A 20,791-nucleotide genomic window follows, 5' to 3' on the forward strand; every position below is an offset into this window, starting at 1 on the left:
TTCTTTTAAAATATAATAAATTTTAAAATGTAAAGTTATTTTATTTTACAAATATAGGAATTTCGGGATGTGCAGTGTTTTAACTTGCAGTGTAGAACCTTTTAAATTTTTTTTCCTGATAAGAAAGGTCCTACAGAACCCAACGGCAGCTTTTACATTGATATTAATGGGAATATCTGTTTTGCTCAACTTGTTTCAATTGTAGTTGCATTCCTGAAAAGTGCAAACTCAAGGTTATATGAGGATTTAGTTTACTGAAACAGTGCTTGTCTAGGTGTCACTGCAGGTGCACAAGATTCAGACTTGGGCTGATTAGTGGCAAGAATCAGGCAATGAGCATCGCCCCTTGATATTCAATGGTATTACAACTGCCGAATGCCCCATCAGAAACATTCTGGAAGTTACCACTGACCAGAAACTTAACTGGACTAGCCATATAAATACTTTGGCTACAAGAGCAGGTCAGAGGCTTGGAATTCTGTGGTGTGTAACTCTTCACCATCTACAAGGCACAAGTCAGCAGTGTGATGGAATACTCTCCACTTGCCTGGATGAGTGCAGCAACACTCAAGAAGCTTGATACCATCCAAGGTAAAGCAGCCATCCTGATTGGTTGCATCCATCACCTTAAACATTCACTCCCTCCACCAAAAGTGCATAGTGGCAGCAGTGTGCATTATCTACAAGATGCATTGCAGCGGCTCAACAAGGTTCGGTCGACACCATCTCCCAAATCCACCACTTCAAAGGACAAGAGTAGCAGATGCAAGGAAACACTACCACCTGCAAGCTCTCCTCCAAGTCACTCACTGTCCTGATTTGAAACTATATTTTTTTCTTTATTCTTTCATGGGATGTGGAAGTCGCTGGCAAGGCCAGCGTTTGTTCATTCCTAAATTGCCCTTGAGCTGAGTGGCTTTCTAGGCTGTTTCAGAGGGCATTTAAGAATCAACCACATTGCTGCATGATCTGGAATCATATTTAGGCCAGACCAGATAAGGATGGCAGATTTCCTTCCCTAAAGGGTATTAGTGAACCAACAACATTGATGATCGTTTCATGGTCACCATCACTTAGACTAGCTTTCAAATGAGATTTAATTATTTGAATTTAAATTCCACCAGCTACCATGGTGATACTTGAATCCACGTTCCCAAGCATTAGACCGGGCCTCTGGATTAATAATCTAGTGACATTATCACTACATCATCATCTCTCCCGTGACTGCTATATAACCACTTCAATGTTGTTGCTGGGTCAAAATCTTAGAATTCCCTTCCCAACAGCACTGTGGGTATACCTACATCACATGGACTGCGGCTGTTCAAGAAGACAGCTCACCACCACCCTCTCATGGGCAATTAGGGATGGGCCCTGTTGCCAGCTATACCAAAATTCCAAAAACAAATAAAGATAAGTCACTGTTAGGCTTAATGCAGCCTTGTGCTGGATTACAATGTGCTGCTTTAGTTCTTCAGTTAAAAAAAATCCATAAAGCTGTCAGCACAACAGTGACCACATATCTGTGGAGCACCCAAGACAGTGAGTTTAGTAGCAGGTTGTTCATATGTTGAGAACCTGAGAGTATCAGTATAGTCAAACCCATAAATCAATTACTGATAAGAGCATAAAACATTTAAGAGAATAAAATCTACATACACCAATCCTCTTCATATGTTTTCCAATAGCTTTCCCCGTTAAATAACTGTTACTAAAATATTTAAATTAATTACAAGAGTCTGCATTTATTAAGCTAACTGTTGCACTGCCTTACTAAAGTAGGTGTATTAAGCCTTTTTTTGCCAATCATTGTGTTAACTCTCTTTACAAGCAGTATTGTCTAGGTTTGGAAGCACCTCGTGACCAATTCAGTGATGTTTCCTTCTCCATCCTATTAGGTGCAAGGGCTCAAACGCTTTTAGCAATCAATGTGAAAATCACAGTAGATTAGGTGTGAAAACCACTTTGTCAGATGCTGATACTCATGCTTCGTAACTCTTATAAGATACTCATATTTTAGTGGTACACAAACCAATTGGCAAAAAAACTACTGCAGAAACATTGGGCTGAATTTTAACTTTTGGGCTTGCTCTGAGCAGGGGAGGTCAGCTGCAGGTCAGAATCCTGAAAGTTCATGAAAAGGTTTTACTGTAGCTCTGAGTGAACCACAGCATTGGCATCCCACATCCACGCTTCCTGACCAATTGGAGTGGGCAGGCATGCTCATGACCCACCCTTGACTGTTGAAGCCTCAGTAATTAAAGGGACCCCAACAAGAGAGAGAATGGAAGCATTCTACAACTGCCTGCTGAGGGACAATAACTGGATTGATGGAATCTCAAGGAGGGAAGTTTGTCCACCACAGTTCTCCGAGACATCACTGCAGATCCTGCTGTGGACTGAGAGGGTTGCTGATAAATATTGTTCCCTGCGGATGGGGTGGGGAAGAAGTCAGCCTCTGAAGCTAAGCAGGCATGGCTGGAAGTCGCTGAGGTGGTGTTGGTCTCTCGCTCATAGATGTAACACCCAAGAGGTTCAATGCCTTCATCAGGGGAGGAAAGCTAAGTGGCATGTCATATTAAAATGCCAACTCTCTCACTCTGACTTTCCCAGCCTTCTCCTGCACAGTATGCCTCAGACCAACACACGGTCCACGCATCCCTCTCTCTCTCTCTCTCTCGGCAACTTCTCACATTTGAGCAACTAGCACTGACATTCACCTTCATCTTGTCAATCTCACCCAAATCCCTCACAGTTAGCCTCCACAAGTGTTGCCATCCCATCCTGATACACATTCCATTTCTCACATTCATATCTGTCTCTCTATAATTACATAATATCAGGATGAGGCAGAGAACTGAAGGTTGCAGGGGGCGGGGGGGTGGGGGGCTCCAGTCATAGTCTCTCTTACTGCTGCGGAGGGCAAAGCCGCTGGAGATAAGCGGTCTCAGAATACATGACCAATGCTGATGGGGAGGTGTGGATTTCCCAGATAACAGGTGACTGAATTAGATGTCACACAGCCACCTTGACACAAAATAGTCACTCATATTGACTAGATGTCAACTGCCACTGTAAAATGATATTCAGCACTGTTTACTTTGCAACCTTGCACCTTGTCAGTTCTAAATCATGTCTTTCGCCTTCCACGGGTTCTTCAAGAATCGCTTGAGAGCTAGTGACAGTGAAAGGCAAAGAATCCTCAGAAGAGGTCGTGTGCACACCCTCCACAAGCTCAGATACTCACATTTCAATAGATTTCGAAGGAAGGTAGTTGGGTTATCACATGGTGAACCACACATCACAAGTGAGAAACAGGCAATGGAGCCAGAGGCATGTTACGGACAGGGAGAGGCGGTGGGATAAACCTTTCCCCTTTCTCTTCGCTGTTTGGTTGTCTGCAGTGTTGTCTGCGTGTTACAGGGTGTTTTAAACTTTTCTGTGTTGTGATTTTCAGTAATAATGATAAAGCAGGCCCTAGGGTAAGTTTAAATCAAAGGAAAGACTAATGTTTATTCACACAATACCCTGAAATGTAAATGCAACAAAACTCTCTCATGCACACAAGATGGATTCTAGGGACAAAGCATGTGTTTAGGTAATCAAAAGAAACTACAAGAAGTAAATCATGTGTCCAAATTTCAGTCCATTAAAAATACATGCATAACATGCCAAGATAGTTTCTCTCTCGTGGCTCTTTGGGATGAATGGAAATTGGAAGCAGCTTCTGCGTCCCAGATAAAGTCGTAGCCAAGTTCTGCGGAGACCATAAGTCATAGGAGCAGAAATAGGCCATTCGGACCATCGAGTCTGCTTCGCCATTCAATGAGATCATGGCTGATCTTATAATCCTCAACTTCACTTTCCTGCCTTTTTCCCATAACCCTTGATTCTCTTACTGATTAAAAATCTGTCTTTGTCAGCCTTGAATATACGTAACAACTCAGCCTACACAGCCCTCTGCGGTAAAGAATTCCACAGATTCACCACCTTCTGAGAGAAGAAATTCCTCCTCACTTCTGTCTTAAATGGGCGACCCCTTACTCTGAGATCATGCCCTCTGCTCCTGGGGGCTGTGGGAACGAACAGACGAGGAAGAGCATCAGTCAGCAATAGTTGTTAACGTAATTCTTCTCTCGTATTGTTGGTTAATGTGGAATTCGCCCCAGTAACCACCTGTTGGTACTACCAACTGATTTTTAATTTTTTTCCCCCACATTGTGTATGTATAAATATATATATTTCTATATTGTAGTTTATCTGTAGTAAAGTTGTAATATTCTACTTCCAAATACAAAATAGTGCAGAAAAATCTGAGACAGTAAGTTCATCTGCATGTAGTCTTTCGTGGGAATGCCGTTTTGCCACAGAATTTAAACTCTGAATTATATTGAGGGCCTATATACTGTAAACCAAGCACAAAATGTTGAAATGTAATGCATCAAATTATATGATTTCCCAGTTATGATTGGGAACAGTTTTAGTCAGTGCTGGGTGATTCAAAATCTGTCCATCTCAGCCTTGAATACACTTAATGATCCAGCCTCTGCAGCCCGCTGTGGTGAAGAATTCCACAGATTCACTGCCCTCAGAGAAGAAATTCCTCCTCATCTGTCTTAAGTGGGCAACCCCTTACTCTGAGATTGTGCCCTCTGGTCCTAGACTTTCCCACAAGGGGAAACAACCTCTCAGCATCTACTCTGTCAAGCCCCATCAGAATCTTATATGTTTCAATAAGGTCGCCTCTCATTCTTCTAAACTCCAATGAGTACAGGCCAACCTACTCAACCTCTCCTCATAAGAAAATCCCAACATACCTGGGATCAACCTAGTGAACCTTCTCTAGACTGCCTCCAATGCCAGTATATCTTTCCTTAGATAAGGGGACCATAATTGTTCAGAGTTTTCTAGTTGTGGTCTAACTAGTGTCTTGTATAGTTTTAGCAAGACTTCCCTATTTTTATACTCCATTCCCTTTGAAATAAAGGCCAACATTCCATTTGCCTTCCCTATTACCTGTTGAGCTTGTAGGGTAGCTTTTTGTGATTCATGCATGAGGATCCCCAAATCCCTCTATGCTGCAGCTTTCTGAAGTCTTTCTCCATTTGAATAATATTCAGCTGCTTAATTCTTCCTGCCAAAGTGCATATCCTCACATTTTCCCACATTATATTCCATCTGCCAAATTTTTGCCCACTCAACCTGTCAATATCCCTCTGTAGAGTCTTTTTGTCTCATCCTCACCATTTGCCTTCCCACCTCTTCTTTGTGTCATCTGCAAATTTGGTGATAATACATTCACTTCCCTCATCTAAGTCAAATATATTACATCTACTGGTACCCCTTTATCTATCCTGCTTGTTACCTCCTCAAAGTGTTCTAATAAATTTGTCAGGCGTGGTATCCCCTTCAAGAAGCCATGCTGACTCTGCTTGATTAGATTATGTATTTCTAAATGCTCTGCTATTACACCCTTTATAATAGGCTCCAACATTTTCCCAATGACAGATGTTAAGCTAATTTGCCTATAGTTACCTGTTTTTTGTCTCCCTCCCTTTTTGAATAAGGGTATTACTTTGGCAATTTTTAAACCGTCTGGGACTTTTCCAGAATCTAAGAGTATCCACTATCTCTGTAGCTACTTCCTTTAACATCCTAGGGTGCAACCCATCAGGTCCAGGGAATTAATGGGGGCTTTAGCCCCATTAGTTTCCCGGCACTTTTTCCTCCAGTGACAATTATTGTATTTATCTCCTTCCCTCCTTTTGCCCTTTGATTATTTAGTATTTTTGGAATGCTATTTGTGTCTTCTACTGTGAAGTCTGATGCAAAGTATTTATTCAGCTCCTCTGCCATTTCCTGGTTCCCCATTATTATCTCCCCTGCCTCATTCTCTAAGGGGCCTATGTTCACTTTGGCCTCTCTCTCCCTTTTTATACATTTAAAAGCTCTTACTGTCCATTTTTAGATTACTCGCTAGTTTACCTTCAAAGTTTACTTTCTCACTCTTTATGTTTTTTTGGTCATCTTTTGTTAGTTTTTAAAACTTTCCCAATCCTCTGGCTTACCACTAATCTTTGCCATACTGTATATTTTTTCTTTCAATTTGATACTATCCTTAATTTCCTTGGTTAACCATATGTTTTAGCCCCTTCCTAGAATCCTTCTTCCTCACTGGATTATATCTTTGTTGTGAGTCATGAACTAGTTTCTTGAATGTCTGCCATTGTTCACCAACTGTCTTTTCCGCTAAACTCCTTTCCCAGTCCACTCCAGCCAACTCTGCCCTCACTCCTTTGTAATTATCCTTATTTAAGTTTAGCACAGTTGTTTCCGACCCAAGCTTCTCACTCTCAAACTGAATGCTAAATTCAAACGAAGCAACACTCAGCACCTTTAAGGGGAGGCTGGCCCCCATCTCCTCAGCATCTGTGACCACTGAGGCTGTGGTCCTGAGGGGGTCATATGCTGAAGGCAGTCAAATAATCAAATGCTTCTAAGGTTTCATGGCTGCATCTCTATGATATGACCCTGATGACAGGGCGCAAGCAATCTGCCCTCAGCCAGGCAGGAGTCAAACATTCTCAGAGACTGTGAGAAGATTTAAGGAATGTCCTCACTGCATGCTGTCATCATCCTCCTGCAATCAAGCGACTATTAGTGTCTCCACTGTGTTTCCATGACAGGAGTATTCTCAGAGGGTTTTCCTGCTGCTATAAGCCTGACTGGAATCAAAAGTTCACAGATGCGATGTGAGGGTCGATGGGGTCACCTCATTGTATGTTGTCATCATCTTCCACCAATCTAGAAGCTATGAGGGCCTCCTGAGCTCACCTGCCTTGTCTAGCCAGTGCGAGGGCATCATCCCCGTCAACGTCACCTCCAAGGACCTCCTCACTCTCAACCCTGTTGGCGCCCTCCTCATTGGAGGAGACGTGCAGCTCCTCCATCTCCTCCTCAGCCAGTCGTCTCCCTGTTGCACGCCAGGTTATAAAGGACGCAGCAGATGATGACGATGCGTGACACCCTCTGTGGGCTGTATTGCAGGGCTCCACCAGACCAATCCAGGCACCAGAACCTCATCATCAGCATCCCGATGGTCTGCCCCACCAAGTTGCGAGCTGTATGAGGCCGCCCCATAGGTGTCATCAGCCACGGCCTCTGCGGGTAGCCCTTGTCCCCAAGGAGCCATCCCTGCTGATTCTGTGGACCCTGGAAGACTTCAGGCATCTGTGACCGACTGAGGATGTAGGCGTTGTGCACACTCCCTGGAAACCATGCGCACACTGCAGGATGTGTTTCTGGTGGTCGGACACCAGCTGCACATTTAGTGAATGGAACCCCTTGTGGTTGATGTAGTCTACCATGTGTTGCAATGGTGATCTGAGCACCACACGAGTGCAGTCGATTATACTCTGCACCTGTGAGAAACCCGAGATCTTGGCAAATCCAATTGCTCTTGCATCTTGGCTGTCTTGGTCCCGGGCAAAAGGCACAAAGTTGTGTGCCCTCACAAAGATTGCATCCGTGACCTCATGGATGCATTTGTGGGTGGAGGCTTGAGATCCCACAGAATCTGTGCAGCCCTGAAAGAAGCCACTGGTGTAGAAATTGAGCAGTGCGGTCACTTTCATGTCCACTGGCAGTGGATGTCCCCGCGGCACCAAATCCTGCAGCAGCTGGCAGATGTGACGGGCCAGTTCTCTGGACATGCACAATCTTCGGCGACATTGGTTCTCGGTATTCAGCAAGAATGAAAGGCGGCATCTATAGACCCTGGGTGTGACATGGCATCAGCCAGCGATGGCTCGCTGTGGCTCTTGGGCGGCATGTGCGGGAGCCCCAGCCGCCCCTTCTTCCTGAGGTTGCTGCTCCAGCCTCTGCACAGCCAGGAGCCTCAGTTGCTCTCTCCTCTGTCTTCGCACTTTGTAGGCCATCAGGCATACAGCTAGTTCACCAGGCTCCACGATCTTGATATACTCCTCCTGCAGGATGAAAGAGAGAGACACATGTCTAGCATGGGTGTACTAAGAACCTGTCCTGGTTAAGTGTGACGGCCCCTTAATGCTTCCTGGAGAGTGCTGGCCACCACTTGGATGGCTAGAGATTAGTGCGTTGCATGGCTGCCCTGTTAGCTTGAACCATTGGGGAGACTGGTCCAAACCAAATGCTGACATTGTAAGGGGCTGTGAGCACCACCAGCAGTGACTGCTACATGGCCAACTTTAGCAAGGAGATTGTACAACGTGTGCAGTCACCCATCTGTTCCGCAGTCCACTAAAATGCTCATGAATTTGCAGTCTGTGCTGGGGGTCGGGGTTGGGGGTGGGGGAAGCTCTGGAGCACTTGGATGCCTCTGCTTGAGTGGGCAGATAAGCTCCAGTCATATCAATGTGGCCGCCCCTGAACTGTTTCAGTTGCACAGGAATGGTCACTTTATACAGGTTTCCCTAATGTCTGGCCACTTCCCTCACCAACCCTACACCCCACCCCGGATGCTTGTGTGTTAATATTCAATGGCAGGACTGCCCTTGCCCCACCCCCCTATCGCCCCTGGCCACGAGTCGCCTCAACGGCAAGGCTGCCTTTAACCCCGACCCTCCCCGATGCCCCTGAAGCTTGAAGTCCAACAGGCGACCATGGCAAGAGCTGAACAACATTACTGTGTACTGACCTCCGAGTTCCCCTCAAAGTGCAGGCCGCCAAGTGCACGCCTTTTATGCGCTGTGGTGAAACACGCCGGTGTGCTTTCCCACCAATGTGGATGGACAATTGAGCAAGGGGAGGAGGAACAATTCCAGCAGGCTGGCCAGATAGTGATATGCTGATATATTCCAATGAGGGTCCCAATGTCCGATGGCAGGAAACATAACCGGACTGAGCAGGCGATCACGAACTGCTGGTTTCTCGCCATTGTGAAACCGATTGCGCCATATTTTCCACTCATGCCCGATGCCAGCAGGCACGGAAAATTCCGCCCACTGTCTGGGAGGACTATTGATTTTGAGTTTCAGTAAATATCCAGTCAATAGGAAGTGCAACTTCACAAATGGCTTCACTTTGCGAATGTCTATTTAAGGGAGAGCATTCACCTATGGTCATTCTAAGAATTTTACGGAAGCATGTTCAGGCATGGGTTAATCCTTTGTGTAGCAATCATAGGTAACCTGGCCCTCGGCAGCCAACTTGGGTCAAAGTAAATTGTCCATATGCCATGTTGCTCATTTATTTGTAAAACAAAAGTGTCCATCATCTTAATGTGTTTGTGGGCATGTGACATGTACATGCCAGGCAGGGTTACCCTTCGAAGGGTACAAATGCTGAGCCTCAGTCAGGTGTTGAGGACTATTCTGGAGCAGCAGCAGAAAACGTGTGAGATTCAAAGTATCTTCAAAGGCCTTGCATGTGATTTGGCAGCATTTGGAGCAGTCCATCTCCATCTGAATGCTGTGATATCTTGGGCATTTGTGTTAATGTCTGCCTCCACAGAAAAAGTGGCCACCGCGACAGGCAACTAAGTGAATACTGGCCCTGATCAATGGCTGGGAGTGTGTACAGCAGGTTCATAACTGACTTGCCAGATGGCTGCACTACCTTAGGTCAAGCTGAAGCATGTCTGAATGAGTCTATGCTGTTGCAGGTGCACTGGCCTTAGCAGGCTCCTTCTCCTGAAGTGCATCCTGTTACCCCGTCCCTTCTTCTGAAGCAGTCCTTACCTTTGTCCTCCTACAGCTCTAATCTTCTCTGCTGTGCTATGTTGTGCGAGATGCAGACCACTATCATGCTGGAGGCCCTTGGTAGTGCTTACTGAAGGAAGACACCTCCAAATGTGAATTGCATCTTCAGCATCCCAATAGCCTACTCAACGATCACTCTTATGTTTATGTGGCTTCGTTTGCCTCAGTGGTACCTTGCTGATAAGGTGACTAATTATGAATGGGCCCAAAGTTTTCCTGTTACCCAAGGTTCACAAAAAATGCTGTGTATTGTAATGTGTATATTGTAATGAAGCAAACAACATAAATAAACTCAGTTATTAATAAGAACTATGACTGTTTTTACAGGACAGTAGCTACCACTTAAGGCAGGCACATTCATGCAAGTACCATTGGCCCCAGTGGCCAGCATAACATTTCACACTTATCAAGTTGACCTCCAAACTGTGGGGACTGTACTGATAATTCAGAATGCATTCCACTGTTAGCTTCTTACCAAAATTGATACGACAGTTAAAATGGAACAAGAAAACAGTTAAGTGAATAAAAGTAAATGGCAAAGTCAGTATTAATTTAACAATTTTCCTCTATATGCCAAGGCCTAAATATAGAATCAGCTCAGTAGCACCACTACTGACCGAGCCCTAAAGAACATAGCTGCTAGATTTAGTCTGCGGCAGGTGGTGAGGGAAAAACGTACTTGACCTCACCCTCACTACCTGCCTGCCACAGATGCATCTGTCCATGACAGTACTGGTAGGAGTGACCACTGCACAGTCTTTGTGGAGGTGAAGTCCCATCGTCACACTGAGGATGCCCTTGATCGTGTTGTGTGGTACTACCACTGTGCTAATTGAGGTAGATTTTGAACAGATCTAGCAACTCAAGACTGGACATCCATGAGGCGCTGTGGGTCATCAGCAACAGCAGAATTGTACTCAAACACAATCTATAACCTCATGGCCCGGTATATCCCCCCAATTCTACCATTGCCATCAAGTCGGGGATCGACCCCTGGTTCAAAGAAGAATGCAGGAGGGCATGCCAGGAGCAGCACCAGGTATACCTAAGAATGAAGCGTCAACCAGGTGAAGCTATAACACAGGACTACCCTTGCATGCCAAACAGCATAAGCAGCAAGTGATAGACAGAGCTAAGAATTCTACAACCAACGGATCAGATCTACACTCTGCAGTCCTGCCATTTCCAGTTGTGAATGTTAGTGGACGATTATACGACTCACTGGAAGAGGAGGCTCCACAAATATGGCAATAGTGCCGCAGGTTTGTGCTCCAGAACTTGCTGTGCCCCTAGCCAAGCTGTTCCAGTACAGCTACAACACTAGCATCTACTCGGCTATGTGGAAAATTGCCCAGGTATGTCCTGTACACAAAAAGCAGGACAAATCCAACCCGGCCATTTACCGCCCAATCAGTCTACTCGCAATTATCAGTAAAGTGGTGGAAGGGGTCATCAACAGTGCTATCAAGTGGTACTTGCTTAGCAATAACCTGCTCACTGACACCCAGTTTGGTTTCCATCAGGGCCACTCAGCTCCTGACCTCATTACAGCCTCGGTTCAAACATGGACAAAAGAGCTGAACTCCCGACTTGAGGTGAGAGTGAATGTCATCAACATCAAGACAGCATTTAACTGAGTGTGGCATTAAGGAGCTCCAGCAAAACTGGAGTCAATGGGAATCAGGGGGAAAACTCTCCACTGGTTGGGGTCATACCTAGCACAAAGGAAGATGGCTGTGGTTGTTGGAGGTCAGTCATCTCAGCTCCATGACATCACTGCAGGAGTTCCTCAGGGTAGTGTCCTCGGCCCAATCATCTTCAGCTGCTTCATCAATGACCTTCCTTCCATCATAGGGTCAGAAGTGGGGATGTTTGCTGATGATTGCACAATGTTCAGCACCATTCGCGACTCCTCAGGTACTGAAGCAGTCCATGTACAAATGCAGCAAGACCTGGGCAATATCCAGGTTTGGACTGACAAGTGGCAAGTAACATTCGTGTCACACAAGTGCCAGGCAATGAGCATCTCCAACAAGAGAGAATCTAACCATCACCCCTTGACGTTCAATGGCATTACCATCACTGAATCCCGCACTATCAACATCCTCGGGGGGGGGGTTACCATTGACCAGAAACTGAACTGGACTAACCATATAAATACTATGGCTACAAGAGCAGGTCAGAGGTTAGGAATCCTGTGGCGAGTAACTCACCTTCTGACTCCCCAAAGCCTGTCCACCATCTACAAGGTACAAGTCAGGAGTGTGATGGAATACTCCCCACTTGCCTGGACGAGTGCAGTTCCCACAACACTCAAGAAACTTGACACCGCCCAGGACAAAGCAGCCCGTTTGATTGGCATCACATACACAAACATTCACTCCCTCCACCACCACCGATGCACAGTAGCAGCTGTCTGTGCCATCTATAAGGGGCACTGCAAAAATTCACCAAGGCTCCTTCGACAGCAACTTCCAAACCCACGACTCCTACCATCTAGAAGGGCAAGGGCAGCAGATAGATGGGAACACCATCACCTGGAAGTTCCCCTCCAAGACACCCACCATCCTGACTTGGAAATATATCGCCGTTCCTTCACTGTCGCTGGGTCAAAATCGTGGAACTCCCTTTCTAACAGCACTGTGGGTGTATCTACACCACATGGACTGCAGCGGTTCAAGAAGGCAGCTCACCACCACCTTCTCAAGGGCAACTAGGGATGGGCAATAAATGCTGGCCCAACCAGCAAAGCCCACATCCCATGAATAAATAATTTTAAAAAAAACTATTTTTTAGTCAATCATGGGATGTGGGAGTCACAGGCTAGGCCAGCATTTATTTCCGATCCCCAATTGCCCTTGTTCAGAGGGAATTTAAGAATCAACCGCATTGCTGTGGGTCTGGAGTCACACGTAGGTTAGACGTGTAAGGACAGCAGATTGCCTTCCTTAAAGGGCATTAGTGAACCAGATGGGTTTTTACAACAATCAGCAATGGTTTTGTGGTCATCTGACTTTTAATTCCAGATTTTAATTGAATTCAAATTTCACCATCTGCCATGGTGGGCTTCAAACCCTGGCGCCCAGAGCATTACCCTGGGTCTCCAGTGACAATACCCTATACCACCGTCTCCAACAATAGAGCTGAAGACAGGTCTGTGACTGCAAGGGGTGGACGCTGGTGGTAAGGAGGGGAGTGAGGGCTGAAAGGAGGTTACTGGAGGGATTTCTAAATTTAGGTGATTAAGTTTTGTGATTTTTCCCCAGAAATTTTGTATGTAAATCTTTTGGAGATAGTGACATGTTAGATCATTGGTGGAGAACCAACCTGTGTTCTCTAAATGAGTCAAAGCTTTTGTCCCACAGATTTGATTTGCTGCTTTTGTGGTGATTCTCTTTAGTGAATGTAATTTTTTGAGAGAGACTTTTTGAGAGATTCAAAGTAGAATCTTTGAGGTGATAGATGATTCTTGACAAAAATGTCCCATTCAATAAATCAGCATACTAATGTGCCGTAGATATGTTGCCAGATGCAAAACTTTTCAGTTATGTTGATGTGCACAGTTAACTGGGAAGGTTATTTTATTCAGTTCTGAGATTGACATGTTTTGACTTCTATATTGAAACAATGATGACAAATCAATGAAAGTTTATAAGGAAATGATCAGCAGTTGACCATTGAGAAATAAAATGGTAATCTAAATCAAATGGTTCAGGTCAGACCTCCAACATAAAACTTGATTTATAAATATGTGGTACAAGAAAATCTTGAAATTATTTCAGTTTATAATCATCTAGGTTATTTTAAATTATATATCAAGATTGTATTCTGTTTGATCAGTTTTCATCTCAGGAGACCAAATCACTGTACTCTACATCCTCGATGAAAGAACCAGCGACTAATATCACTGCTGTAGTTTTCTTAAGAAATAATTTGTACTTGGGTATTCTACAAATCAGCATATTTTAGGGAATAGACAATTAGAAAATTGAATTAGAATTAGAAAACGGTAAACATAAACTCTAGTACATTTCCAGTCATTCAAAATTCAGTTTCAGACAGTTTTAAAAAAAATATTAATGCATTTTGATGTGATTACATTTTCATTGCTGACAGCAAAACAATTACATTGGCCAAGGTTTTCCGTACACACCATGTAACAGGAAAAGGTGTGCAACGATGTTGCAAAACCAAACCATCGTTGTAATGGGGTCAGAGGAGTTTAACTGAAAAACAATCATTTTTACCAATCTATTAAACCTTCAAAATATAGATTTATAAATGTTAATTCTTCTGACACGGTCAAATTTGAAGACAGTGGAAACATATCACCATATACCATCTTTGATTCTGCTATCTTGTTTTGCCATTTAAATTCCTGAGATTTCAAGTTTTATTTACAAGCTCTGCCTTTTTTCACCGGAAATTGCCTCTTATATTTCAAAAAGGTCTCCAACTACGAACAAAACCATCAAATTATGCTGGTGATCTCACCTTTCTAGAGGATTCTGTCTACCACCTGCTACTACAAAGGGATCTTCTGCATCTTCATCGATATCAGTGTTTTTACCAGAGATACTGCCTCATAAGAAAGCAATGGGGTAGAAGTAGAGGAAAGGAAAATAAATGAAAACTTGACAATTATGGACAGAGAGGTGTCGCGCACAACATTATAATAATCATTAACAAAAGGCAAAACATCAGGGAGTACTCAGAATTTTTGAACTTGAAACGATTCAAATCAGGCTAAAAGGGAGTAGCTATGAAATTACTTTTCAAGTATGTGGAACTTTCTTGAATTTACACTGATTGGGCAACCAACTGATTTGAGAGTTGAATACTTTGGTGCATCTGTACACGGTACCAACTTCATCATTAGAAATCTCATTTAAATTCATATTCTTTGAAAATTCTTTTAAATGTTAACAAGAAAATTAAACCTGATGTTCAGCTCAAGAAAGAGGTCATAAGACGTTTGTAAGCCACAAAGCTTCAAATATCCAGTTCTGGGTCCTGACCTGACCTGATTTTCAGCAATTCAGAAGTAGTAAAAAAAATGTCTTGTTCTTTTTTGCACTTTAGTTTTACTTTCTGATCATCATTCAATTCTTTACTAACCACAGGTATGAATAAAGAATGTATTTATGCTTTTTGAATGCCATTCTTTTTGCTATCTGAAGAGCGCAACCCTGAAACACTTTTATCTCCCGGTGATAGACTGATACACCACAGTAAAAAATTAGCAGAGCAAATAGGGCTGGATTATGCAACAAATAAGAGAAAAAGAACAGAATAATAAATGAGGTCAACTGCTACAAGATATCTAAAAAAGGTAGTTAACGAGACATGTTTAAAATAGAAAATACTGGTAAATGACCCCTTTGCCCTAAGGAAGCTGAAAGTGTTGCACTAAATGATGAAACAAGCTAATGTTTCAAAACTCGAATGATTTAAGAAAAAAAGACTTGCATTTATATAGCTTTTTCATGACCACTGGATGTCTCGAAGCACTTTACAGTCAATGTAGTACTTTTTGAAGTCTAGTCACTGTTGTAATGTAGAAAATGCAGTGGCCAACATGTGCACAGCAAACACTACAAACAGCAATATGGCAATGACCAGATAATTTATTTTTTTGATGTTGATTGATGGATATTGTCCAGGACATTAGGGGAAATGCCCCTGTTCTTCTTTGAGATCGTACCGTGGGATCTTTTACATCCATCCAAGCAAGCAGATAGGGTTAACTGTCTCAGAAGAAAGATAACACCGCCAACAATGCAGTGCTGGAGTGTCAGCTTTGATTTTTGTACTCAAGCCCTGGCGTGGGACTCGAACCTGGAACCTGGTGACTCAGAAGTGAGAATGCTACCAACTGAGCCACAGCTAACCAAACCAGACCTATATAATTCTAGAAAACTACCAATGAGGTACTACCCTGCCATAGCACCACTGTGTGAAAGTTTTGGCAAATTCACTTTTTCATGGAAACTGACTCTAAGGTTCTGATACTTACAGAGATGTCATCTCACTGAGTGGGGATGTTTTGGGGGGTGGGGGGCGGTGGCGAGTAATTATGGTCAGGAAACCTAGAAGCATGGGTTTTCCTGAATGCCCTGCAGTTTAACTTCAAGCCAGGTTTGATTTTTTTCCTACCAGTTTCCCACCTGACAGCCAGCTTCATTAACAGGCTGACTTCAGGTTGTACAACTGGCAAAGTTGTGGGCAGGTTTAATGGTATTGGGATGATGGAGAGGAAGAGTTTAGGGGTGTGGAGTGGAGACATCATGGAGTTGGGGAATACAGAGACATCATGGGGTCGGGGAGTTTACAATAAGTTATATTTTTGCACCTGGAGGAAATACTCCTGCACGTTAATGATCCACAAGCAGTGTTATAACTGTACTTACCTTATGGATCTAGCACTACTTGCCTTATGGATCCAGCCCTACTTACCTTTTACTTGTCAAGTTTCCCGAGGCCTTGGAAAACATGGGCTAAAAATAAAAATGGAGGCACACAACCTCCTTAAATGACTCACTCACCACCTGAGAACCCACCTCCCAACCACATTCTGCTCTTCTGCTGTAAGCTTTCACAATTCTCTGGGTCTCTGATAAATCTTTTAAATCTTCTTTGTCATTTTGTCTAGCATCCATCATCACTTCCGTCAATAAATAAGCTCCTGTCCTCTACTTAATCTCAGGCCTTCCTCTTACGTCTCCCATATTCATTTTCCCTGGTTCTGTTTCTCCTCAAAAGCAGTTCACCTTTAATATTTCCCATTTCTAATAGTAGCTCATTGACCTGAAATGTAAACTCTATCTTCCTCCCACCAAAAGTGCCCGATTTTCTGGTTTTTCCAGCTTTTTCTGTCGTCCTCAATATTCCCTGCACGACTCCACAATATGGTGAGTGTTACAAATACAACAGAATTTCCCATTGTTCGTGACAGTTTCTTAGGACAATACATCGTGGAACCGACTAGGGATAAAGCCATCTTAGATCTAGTATTGTGTAATAAAGCAGGGTTAATTAGTGATATCTGGCAAATAATCATCATAATACCATTCAATTCATGCTCAGCTTGGAAGTGACATATTCTAATCACAAACAAGAATCTTAAACCTAAACAAAACCAATTACATAGACACGAGGAGAGAACTGGATGAGGTTAATTGGGCAAATAGGTTACAAGGTCCAGCATTAAATGAACAGTAGGAAACGTTTAAAGGAACAATCCAAAATGTTCAACAAAAATACATTCTATTGAACAAAAACTGAGCAAGACAGACCTATCCGTGGCTTACTCAGGGAGTTCAGGATAGTATTAGATTAAAAGAAACAGCTTACAAAGCTGCAAAAAACAGTTGCGAGTCTGAGGATTGGGAGTGTTTTAGAAACCAGCAAAAGGCCACCAAAAAGTTGATAAAAAGGGCAAAAATTGAATATGAGAAAAAGCTAGGCAGAAATATGAAAACAGGTTATAAGAGCTTTTATAGGGGTAGCTAAAGTAAACATTGGTCCCTTAGAAGCAGAAACAGGAGAAATTATCATGGGGAATTAGGAAATAGCAGGGGCATTGAACAAATATTTCTGTCTGTCTTTACAGTGGAATACACAAGTTTCATCTCAGAAATGGGCAGTAACCTAGGGGCTAGAGAGAGTGAGGAAATTAAGGAAATTAATATCAGCATAGAAAAAGTATTGGAGAAACTTCAAGCGATTAAAATCCGACAAATCCCCAGGATGTGATGGCCTACACCCTATGGTTCTAAAAGAGACAGTGCAGAATTTTGCCCTCGGATGGCGTGCGGGCCCCATCGGCTCGGCGGCAGGCGGACAGCCGACCCTCGCCACCAAAACGGGGCCCGCCGCCATTTTGAGTTGGCCCACCCAGTGGCCTGCCCGACAGGAAGCGCTATGCGCTTCCTGTGCCGGGGGTCGGGGAATTCCCCATCTGTCAAAGTGCGCTCTTTCCCGCATGCGTGCGTGCATGCCGCATGCATGAGGCAGAGTCCTGTCTCAGGGTGATTCGTGAGAGGTAAGTAAAGTCTAAAACTAGATAAATATTAAAATTATTAACATGTCCCCCTCATGTGACAATGTCACACCAGATGGGACATGTTAATAATAAACACATAAAATTTATTAAATTTTTAAAAAACGGACATGAAACTTCATCCCGCCAGTGGATGAAGTTTCATGAATAATCTGCAGCCCGCTGGGGTTCCTGGCCTGCCCGCCAACCTTAAGCTTGGACGGGCAGGTCTTTAATTATCTTAATTAGCCTGTCAATGATCTCAATTGGCCATTGACAGGTTGGCGGGCGGACAGCTGATTTCGCTGTCCTAAAAATTTAAAGGGACCGGGTTGACGTCGGGGATTCCTCCCGACGTCATCCCGTGTCATTTTCCCCTTGGCGAGTGGGCTCCGCCCCCAAATCGCCAAGGGGAAAATCCTGGCCACAGCTGCATAGGTAGCGGATGTGCTTGCTATGATTTTCTAAAATTCCTTAGCTTTGGGAATATCCCTATAAGATTGGAGGTTGGCACCACTTTTTAAGAAAGGAAGGGGAGAGAAAACAGTGAACAACAGGTCAGTTAGCTGAACAGCAGTTGTTGGGAAAATGCTGGAATCTATTATTAAGGAAGTCTTAACAATACACTTAGAAAAGCATCATATGATTAGTAAAATCATGTTGACTTGTTCTAAAGGGAAATCCTGTTTGACAGATTTATTAGTTTTTTTGATAGATAAAGGGGAACCAGTAGATGTAGCATACCTGGATTTCAAAAAGGCATGCGATAAGGTGCCACACAAAAAGGTTAATAGGTAAGACAAGGGATCATGGAGTTGGGGTAATGTATTAGCATAGATAGAATATTGGTTAATGGATGGAAAGCAGAAAGTTGGCAAAAACAGGTTTTTTCAAGTTGGCAGGCAGTGAATAGTGACGTGTTGCAAGGATTAGTGCCGGAGCCTCAACTATTTACAAACTATATTAATGAAGAGACAGACTAATGTATTCAAAACAAAAATAAAAATACCTGGAAAAACTCAGCAGGTCTGATAGCATCTGCTGAGAGGAACACAGTCAACGTTTCGAGTCCGTATGACTCTTGAAGAACTAAGGAAAAATAGAAAAGAGGTAAAATATAAGCTGGTTTGGGGGGGGGGGCAAGTAGAGCGGGATAGAGGGCCAGTGATAGGTGGAGATAGCCAAAAGATGTCATAGACAAAAGGACAAAGAGGTGTTGACGGTGGTGATATTATCTAAGGAATGTGCTAATAAGTGACATTAAGGGTAGAAAGCAGGACGAGCAAGGTACAGATAGCCCTAGTGGCGGTAGGATGGGGGGAAGGGATCGAAATAAGCTAAAAGGTAGAGATAAAACGATGGATGGAAATACATTTAAAAATAATGGAAATAGGCGGGAAAAGAAAAATCTATATAAATTATTGGAAAAAAGGGGGATCAGAAACGAGGTGGGGATGGAGGAGAGAGTTCATGATCTAAAATTGTTGAACCCAATCTGATGATGCCACTTTCAAAAACAGTTCCTCTGACATGTCTTCCTTCTTCCTTAACCGAGGTTTTCCACCCATGGTGGTTGACAGGGCCCTCAACCGTGTCCGGCCCATCTCCTGCGTATCCGCCCTCACACTTTCCTGTCCCTCCCAGAACCATGATAGGGTCCCCCTTGTCCTCACTTATCACTCCACTAGCCTCCGCATTCAAAGGATCATCCTCCGCCATGTCTGCCAATTCCAGCATGATGCCACCATCAAACACATCTTCCCTTCACCCCCCCGGCGTCATTCTGCAGGGATCGTTCCCTCCAGGACACCTGGTCCACTCCTCCATCACCCCCTACACCTCAACCCCCTCCCACGGCACCTTCCCATGCAACCGCAGAAGGTGCAACACCTGCCCCTTTACTTCCCCTCTCCTCACCATCCAAGGGCCCAAACACTCCTTTCAAGTGAAGCAGCATTTCACTTGCACTTCCCTCAATTTAGTCTACTGCATTCGTTGCTCCCAATGCGGTTTCCTCTACATTGGAGAGACCAAATCCAGGCTGGGTGACCGCTTTGTGGAACACCTTCGGTCTGTCTGCAAGCATGACCCAGACCTCCCTGTCGCTTGCCATTTCAACACTCCACTCTGCTCTCATGTCCGTCCTTGGCCTGCTGCAATGTTCCAGTGAAGCTCAATGCAAACTAGAGGAACAGCACCTCATCTTCCGACTAGGCACTTTACAGCCTTCCGGACTGAATATTGAGTTCAACAATTTTAGATCATGAGCTCTCTCCTCCATCCCCACCCCCTTTCCGATCCCCCCTTTTCCCAATAATTTATATAGATTTTTCTTTTCCCACCTATTTCCATTATTTTTAAATGTATTTCCTTCCATTGTTTTATCTCTATCTTTTAGCCTATTTCAATCCCTTCCCCCCACCCCACCCCCACTAGGGCTATCTGTACCTTGTTCGTCCTGCTTTCTACCCTTAATGTCATCTATTAGCACATTCCTTAGATAATATCACCACCGTCAACACCTCTTTGTCCTTTTGTCTATGACATCTTTTGGCTATCTCCACCTATCACTGGCCCTCTATCCAGCTCTACTTATCCCACCCCCCCTTAAACCAGCTTATATTTCACCTCTTTTCTATTTTTCCTTAGTTCTGTTGAAGAGTTATACGGATTCGAAACGTTAACTGTGTTCCTCTCCGCAGATGCTGTCAGACCTGCTGAGTTTTTCCAGGTATTTTTATTTTTGTTTTGGATTTCCAGCATCCGCAGTTTTTTGCTTTTATCCTAACGTATTCAAGCTTGACGATGGTACCAAGCTATATGGGAAGGTAAGCTGTGGGTAGGGCACAGAGAGGCTGCAAAGAGATATAGACAAATTAAGTGAATGGGCAACAAGATGGCAGATGGAGTATAATGTAGAGAAGTGTTAAGTTATTCACTTTGGTTGTAAGAAGAGAAGAGTGGAATATTCTTTAAAAGATGTGAAACGTTCAAATGTTGACATACAAAGAGA

General features: G+C 43.8%; 1 protein-coding gene across 5 annotated transcripts in view; it reads right to left on the reverse strand.

Annotated features, from left to right (window-relative positions):
* Nucleotides 1-20,791, reverse strand: part of cep43 (centrosomal protein 43) — a 112,126-nt gene that overhangs the window by 22,301 nt on the left and 69,034 nt on the right. For 3 of the 5 annotated variants that reach the window (XM_078556760.1, XM_078556757.1, XM_078556756.1), the window contains one exon: nt 14,232-14,315. The exons of the other annotated variants lie outside the window; for them this stretch is intronic. In XM_078556760.1, the coding sequence (XP_078412886.1) occupies nt 14,232-14,315 (84 nt within the window). The remainder of the gene's footprint in view (nt 1-14,231; nt 14,316-20,791) is intronic. 5 annotated transcript variants of the gene reach the window in all.

This window comes from Cetorhinus maximus, chromosome 14 (genome assembly GCF_964194155.1).
Source record: "Cetorhinus maximus chromosome 14, sCetMax3.hap1.1, whole genome shotgun sequence".
NCBI lineage: Eukaryota > Metazoa > Chordata > Chondrichthyes > Lamniformes > Cetorhinidae > Cetorhinus > Cetorhinus maximus.